The 7,810-nt window shown below is 41.6% G+C and overlaps 1 protein-coding gene across 6 annotated transcripts in view; it reads left to right on the top strand.

Moving 5' to 3' along the window:
• The window catches only part of prickle1a (prickle homolog 1a), a 28,628-nt gene extending 20,835 nt beyond the window's left edge, over window positions 1–7,793 (top strand). For all 6 annotated transcript variants that reach the window (XM_047391284.1, XM_047391273.1, XM_047391312.1 and 3 more), the window contains 7 exons: window positions 165–366; window positions 3,373–3,486; window positions 4,268–4,405; window positions 4,879–5,082; window positions 5,183–5,369; window positions 5,470–6,321; window positions 6,403–7,793. In XM_047391284.1, the coding sequence (XP_047247240.1) occupies window positions 178–366; window positions 3,373–3,486; window positions 4,268–4,405; window positions 4,879–5,082; window positions 5,183–5,369; window positions 5,470–6,321; window positions 6,403–7,250 (2,532 nt within the window). In that variant the 5' untranslated portion in view covers window positions 165–177 and the 3' untranslated portion in view covers window positions 7,251–7,793. The remainder of the gene's footprint in view (window positions 1–164; window positions 367–3,372; window positions 3,487–4,267; window positions 4,406–4,878; window positions 5,083–5,182; window positions 5,370–5,469; window positions 6,322–6,402) is intronic.
• The last annotated feature ends 17 nt before the right edge of the window (window positions 7,794–7,810 follow it).

Below are 7,810 nucleotides of genomic sequence, written 5' to 3' on the forward strand. Positions count from 1 at the left end.
AAGAAACGCTGGCTCAGATACTAAAATGGGCTTTTGAGGGAAAGCTGTGGCCATGATTATAGACTCAATGAGTGTGATTCAGCTGGTTAACCTGCGGCTGAAAGGAACTGAATTATATGACATGTGTACAGTACTCTAACTTCTAACTTTTCATGCTATTTCAGTGAACAGAGTCTGATGAGCCTGGCGAGTGCAGTGGGACCAGCCATCCACATCCAGCGTGGGACACACCAGAGGGACTTTATGATGGACCAGAAAGTCAGTAAGCTAACTTCTGGCTTTCAGCGCAGCTCCACGTCTGATGACGACTCAGGTTGTGCTCTGGAGGAGTACGCCTGGGTGCCACCTGGCCTTCGACCAGAACAGGTAAGAAGAAAATGGCCGATAAGAGATGCTTGTTTTCTTTAATTGGTTTAGCATAGGCCATCTGACTAAGAAATAACAACACTCTCTTAAGATGAGATTTCGCCACATTGAATAATGATCTATCCTCCCGATGGAGAATAAAAAGAACCCTGACCTGATTCTAACTCCCTTATAGCCCATTTAACTGTCCCAGATAAATGGTATTTAGCACACTTTGTGAATAACACATCAACTCTCAGGAGAATGGTACCTCTGGGATGGACAGCACATTTCATGAAGCCTGCTTGGCTCTTTTATAAAACATACGCTAACAGGCTACCACGGACAGGAGGAATACAGATAATTGAAAAAAATATTCCTACCTCTTGAACATTTTCAAATTTTGTGACTTTACAACCAAAAGCATCAATGTATTTTATTGGGATTTTGTGTGACCAACACAAAGCAGCACATAACTAGAAGGTGGAAGGAAAATATGCCAAGGTTTTAAAAAATCTAAAATGTTGTATATGTAATCAGCCACCTTCACCCTAACACCCCTAGAAAAATCATTGCAACCAACCTTTAGAAGTCACCAACTTAGTAAACAGAGTCCACCTGTGAGTAATTGGATCTCATTATATGTATATACAACTTTTCTTTTAAGGCCTCAGAGGTTTGTTAGGGAACATTAGTAAACAAATAGCATCATGAGGACCAAGTAACACAGCAGACAGAACAATTAGACAGTTGTTGAGAGGTTTAAAACAGGGTTAGGGGTGTAAGAAGAAGGTTATTAAAAGTGTCATATAAAGTTTGCCAAAAGCCATATGAGGGAACACCTCAAACATGTCGAAGAAGGGGGTCTGATCAGTTGAGACCAAAACTTAACCTTTTGGCCTACATGCAAAACAACATGTGTGGCAGAAAAGTAATATTCTACATGCTCCTGAGCACACTATCCCCATGTGAATCATGGTGGTGGCAGCTGGGACAGGGTAGCAGAGATGATGGACAGAGCTAAATACAGGGTGATCCTAGAAGAAAACCTGTAGGAGGCTGCAATATACTTGGAAATGGGGCAGAGGTTCACCTTCCTGCAGGGCAATGACCCTAAACATACAGGCTGAGCTACAGTTAAATGGTTGATGTGGTAGAATGGCCCATTCAAAGAACCTTTTTGAAAACTACTGTTCATAGACTATCTCCGTTCAATTGAATTGAGTTTGAGCTATTTTGCAAAACTAGTAGAAATACACCCTTGGAGAGTTGATGTCATAATAAAAAGATGGTTGTACAAAGTACATACAATATAAATGCAGGCTGCACTTTTCAAATTTTATTTGTAAAACATTTGAATACTTGGTATCATTTTCTTTTTATTCCACTGTATGTGCTATTTTGTGTTTGTTCGTTAACAAAACATCTCACTGAAATACATTGTCATTTGTAGTAATAAAGTGACGAAGTGGGAATAAGTTCAAGGCATATGAACACTTGCAAGGGGAAACAGGCTCTCTTTCAACAGGTGCTGTTAGTTGTGTCTGCAGGGCAGAACTCCTCTTTATATATTCCACACTTTATCTTTCTTCCATTGTTTCCCTCGTTCTCCTAATCTTCCTGTGCCATCAAACTTTGCTTTTCAAAAAAAAAAATGTTAAAACAGTGAGTGGCAGGTGATGTGCAAGAAAACATCAGAATGCAGCAAAGGAGATTCCAAAGGCCCTAACATGCACAGCCTTTTATATTGGAGAAATGCAGAGGTCAACTGTAATGCCTTTACTGCAGTCAATTGTCTAAATGGGCTATGTATTAGGGGTCATCACTACAGTGCAGAAACAGTTAGGTCTTGGGTGATAACTGACTTCGTTTGCCCCAGGGGTGCTGGATGAGGGGTAATAGTAGCATAAAGATGTGCATAATTTATGGTGTTGGTGTTTGAGGAGGTACAGCGGGTGGTTGTGAATGTAAATTGCCTCATACCCCCAGATGCCCCAAAGCTGCAGGAAGTCCCACAACACACAAAACAGGCACAACCCACCTCTTTATCTGGCTGATTGTAATAGCCCCTCACTCATAAAGTTTAGATTTCATTGGTAAACCCCAGGGTCAGCATCCCTCCGTAACGGGCTGCTTTTGTCCTGCACCTATAGAGACAAGCTTATTACTGGAAAATACAATAGCTAAACTGATCTAACCTGCTGTGGCTGGTGTAGTTTGTAAGGACTGTAAAACCTCCAATGGAATGGTACTAATGACTATTTGAGCTGTCATTTTAAACAAAAATTTTTCAAAAGTCAATTCTCCAAATATTTTGGATAACTCTGTCCTATATGCGTCTTTTCCTTCCTTTTACCTACCTTTGCAATTTTGTTCATTACTTTTCCAGCTTTTTCAGGTATGAAATGAAGCCATTGCTCATTTAGTACAAACTATATGTCAACTGTACCGCCTTAGGTAGGTTTCATATCCACTTTGAAAAGTTATTTTCAATAATCTAGTGTACAGTTAGTAAATGTGATTTTATGACCACAATTATTGAAACAGTCTAGCCCTAAATTATTCATGCCCCTGGCAGATTTAGTTTTAAAATTATTTTAATTCAGCCTAAAAGTTTTTTTCTGTTTGAATTTTGATAACATGTTGAAATTTGTTTGTACCCTTTTAAGTAATTTTTGAAAATATATTCATTGTGTTAGAGCAATCAAACTCTTCTTATAATTGCTGACCAGACCTCTGCATATTTCCACTGGCATTTTAATAATTTACCTTTAGTGATGGGCTCAAAGGCTTTGAGGTCAGAAGGGCTTCATGCCATCACCCTAGTCTTCAAGTCAGATTATCTATCAGATTCAAGCTGGTAATCTGGCTGGGCCACTCCAAAACATTAATATTACTTAACATCACAGGAAACATTTTGGTTCTTTAAATTGGTGTGAAGTCACTCAGTTATTTTCATTTGATCAGGAGTCATAATCTGTCATATCAATTGGCCTAAACAGACTCTATGCAATAATTTGTTTGCAGGTGCAGTTATATTTCTCCTGTCTACCTGAGGATAAGGTCCCCTATGTGAACAGTCCAGGAGAGAAGTTCAGAATCAAGCAGCTACTCTACCAACTGCCACCACATGATAATGAGGTAAGAGTATATTGTGTTCAAAGTACAGCACAGGTCATCCCAGAAGGTCATTATATTTTTAGTAATTCTAATGATGTTGAACCCTTACTATCTCTGTGCCATCTCACAAGTGTGAGCCCCTAGTACCAATGCTGAAATCAAACCAGGGGATTTTTGTTCCACAATCTTGAAGACAGGTAGTGTGGGCACAATGTGACACTAAACTTAATGACTTTATGATATTTGCTGGAAGACCCCACCAGCAGGATTCCGGTCACAGCAGTGGTTTTTACGAGGAGCACTCAGCGGGAGACAGGGCTGCTGGTTGAAAGAGACTTTATGTGATGCCACCTCTGCAGTGGCACCATGGCTCAACTTGACTGTTTCTCTTCCTTTGTTTTCTACCCTCTTGAATCTACTCTACACACAGGCCTTGTTTGTGTAAATGTCTACTTTCTCTCTTGTTAGGGCTTAGGGGAACATCAAAAAGACCAGTTGTAAAAAAAATAGATTCTCAAACAGGGGCTGTGGGTGGGGAATTGTTGTGGGGTGTAGGAAGGGCAAACTGGGGTCAACATTTGCTTTGTTCAACATGCTCTGGTATTCTTGCTTTCTTTTCCCAAACTTGCCTAAGTTCATAAATTTTATTAGTTGGCAACATTACTGGAACACCATATTAACATAAGCATCAAATAAACGATCACATCAGAGCAAAATTTATATTGCCTTTGCTTAGTTATTGTTAGACCGTGTGAATAAGCATCAAATTGTTTTATTATTCATAACTTATCACCTTTTCCAGGTTCGTTACTGCCAGTCACTCAGTGAGGAAGAGAAGAAGGAGCTTCAGATGTTCAGCCTCCAGAGGAAAAAGGAAGCACTAGGAAGGGGAGCTGTGAAACTGATACCTCGCAATCTTCAAAATGGCATTTGTGAACATGTGAGTCATATGAATCATATGTGGTAGTGGTTAAGAAGTTACTTTTTCATCAAGAACCAAGTCACTACTCATCAAAATTGACTAAATCCATACAAAAGTTGTTGTAAAAAAAGCTATATCACATTGCAACCAAAAAGATCAATATATTTTATTAAGATTGTATGTGATTAGGCCTACAAAAAGGTAGTGCAAGGAAAACATGTTTTTTTTAAATATTTTACAAATACAAATTTGTGAAAGTGTAATGTGCACTTGTATTCAACTCAGGTTCAGACAAGGCAGATATTGTAATCACGCCCCTTATCCACAGGTGTGAAGTGCACTTTACTGGAAAGAATTTGTTACATTTGTTTTAACTGCGTACCAAAGCCAAATATGTGACATGCAGATTTTTTTAAGTTTTAGTACTTTTAAAGTACAACTGCAATGAAATTTGATATGCTAAAATCAGCCTGTTATGCCTTTGATCGCAGTGTGGTGACAACATTAACGGTGGAGAAATGGCAGTGTTTGCCTCAAGGGCGAGTCCTGGGCTGTGCTGGCACCCAGCATGCTTTGCTTGCTCAACATGCAATGAACAGCTGGTGGATCTGATCTACTTTTTCCATGATGGAAAAGTCCACTGTGGAAGGCACCATGCTGAGCTGGTCAAACCACGCTGCTCGGCCTGTGACGAGGTAAAACAACGGGTGAAATACAGTAAAATACAACTACAGGACTTTATTATGTTGGTATCCAGAATTTGACTCTCAATATTTGTTTTTGTTTTCACCACAGATCATCTTTGCTGATGAATGCACAGAGGCAGAAGGGCGCCACTGGCACATGAAGCACTTCTCCTGTTTTGAATGTGAGATAATTCTTGGAGGGCAGCGTTACATCATGAAGGACGGTAGACCCTACTGTTGCGGCTGCTTCGAGTCCCTCTATGCAGAATATTGTGAAGCCTGTGGAGAACACATTGGTAGGACAACATATTTCTCAGTTAAACCGCTTATATTCCTAGGTTTCCCAAAAGCAACACATTCTACCTTGCGTAATATGTCAACATTTCGTTTTTTTAGGTGTTGATCATGCTCAGATGACCTACGATGGACTCCACTGGCACGCCACTGAGAACTGTTTCAGCTGTGGCCAGTGCAAGAGTTCTCTCATCGGTTGCCCTTTCTTGCCACACCAGGGGCGCATTTACTGCTCCAAGGCCTGTGCTCTTGGGGAAGACGTGCATGCCTCCGATTCCTCTGACTCCGCTTTCCAGTCAGCGCGCTCTCGCTGCAGCGTTCGGTTGGGCAAGAGTAGTCGCTCAGCTGACCAATGCAGGCAGTCACTCCTCTTCTCACCCTCCGTCAACTATAAGTTCCCTGGCATTAGTGAAACTGCTGAGGACACCTTGACCAAAATGACCCACATGAACTTATCAGATGAGCATTTGTGGCAGGAGCGTGGAGAGGAGGCAGAGGTAGAAGACCAGGAGGAGGAGTGGGCTGAACATGAAGACTACATGACCCAGCTCTTATTAAAGTTTGGCGAACATGGAATTTTTCAGCAAACCAGTGACTCTAGACCAACAGATTTCTGGATCGCTGAAGTGGATGTCAAATCAAAACAGGAGTCATCAAAAACTGGCAGCGGTGGAAGAGCAGGGAGGGGAGGCCTCGTCGGTAAAAAGTACCAGGCCGACATGTACCGGACACAATCACAGGATGGATTGGGGGACTCTGCTTATGGTAGCCATCCGGGACCGGCAAGCAGCAGAAAAATCCAAGAGCTGGAGCTGGATCAGAGTGCTGGAGGAGGTCTACCAGGAGAGGAAACGCAATGGTGCACCACCTCTTTAGAATGCATCACAACAGAGTTCAAGAAAACAGAGCAGAGTGTTCGGGACTCTGTGGAGTCTGTTGCTCTCTCCATTACTGGTGAGTAGACACAAAATAACATTTCTTGACAGTCTTGTCTTCATCTTGAAACCATTTGTAATTGGTTTGTCTCTTCTCCAGGGGCTTCAGTATGTGGAGATTATAAAGCAAGGCCTCAGGTGTATTCCCTCCAGGCCCTTCATGACTATGAGGCAGAAGACTGTGATAAAACCAGCAATATGGGTACCCTCAACTCATCTATGTTACACAGAAGTGCAAATTCCTTAAAAGGTCTTGAGGAGGAGGTAAATGTTACAGAAGTAGTTGAAGTCCCCTTGCCGGAAAGGCCCAAACCACATGTTCCTGCCCTGAGGAGGGCGCGCTCACAGTCTAGACCTCAGCAAGTTAAGTTTTCAGATGATGTGGTGGACAATGGCCATTATGGCAACCTTCCATTGCATCAGCCCCCTATGAGTGAACGAACTCGCAGGAGAGTGTATCACTTTGATAACCAGGGGCACAACCTTCAATCTGGTCGCCATAATCACCACCACAGAAGGCGTCGCAGTCGCAAATCTCGGTCTGACAATGCTCTTAATCTTCTACCCAAGGAGAAAGCACCAGTGTGCTACAGGATGGACCATAGAGGCAGTTCACTTGGGCCACAGGGGCACCAAGTTTTCCAAGGTCAATCCAATCCTGCTGCCATGTTGGACTACAGACTACAGGGCCCACCTAGGGGAAGATTCTTGGGATTGTATGGGGAGGATGATGATGACTGGTGCTCTACATGTTCTTCTTCCTCCTCTGATTCAGAGGAAGAGGGCTTTTTTCTGGGACAGCCTATACCTCAGGCAAGACCTCACAGACATTACTACACTGATGACTTAGCCAGCCCTGTCGCAGGCAAGTCCTCTCCTCCTTATGACCAGTGGACCAAGTCCAAAAAGAAAAAAGGACAAAAAGAAAAAAACTGTATCATTTCATAGGCTTTGCTGAGCTTTATGTAATGCTGCCAATCACATTTGTTTCTTTCATTAACCATTTAAAGTACAATAGTGGTTTGCTTGCTATTTAATGCCTCACAGCACTTTCTTTACCAAGGTGGTTGTGTTGGACACTATACGTCTGTAGCATTACAAACTACCAGTAAAGTATTTTATTGTAATACATATTTATAACACACAACCTAAACAGTGCTTATTTAAAATGCTATTGTGATATATAGATCGCTCAATGGAAAAGGAGATGACTATTGATAGGCTTTGTAACAAAATAGCATAGATCCCAAACTACTGACAGCTGGTTCAGGATCATTTAATGTGGATTTAATAAGTAACCTGTGACTCTTCAAATGTGTTGCTTCCAGGCTTAAGTGCCCACTTCAACAGCACTGTGTGTATTACACTGCTTCACTGAGGAGTGTACTAGTGGTTTCATTGTATCGTAACCATTAAATGTATACTGTATAAATGTACAAACCGGAAAATAAGGCCATAATTGGTAACAGTAATAAAATATCTATATGATGATTTGCTTGTTGCTACAG

This window comes from Girardinichthys multiradiatus, chromosome 2 (assembly GCF_021462225.1).
Source record: "Girardinichthys multiradiatus isolate DD_20200921_A chromosome 2, DD_fGirMul_XY1, whole genome shotgun sequence".
NCBI lineage: Eukaryota > Metazoa > Chordata > Actinopteri > Cyprinodontiformes > Goodeidae > Girardinichthys > Girardinichthys multiradiatus.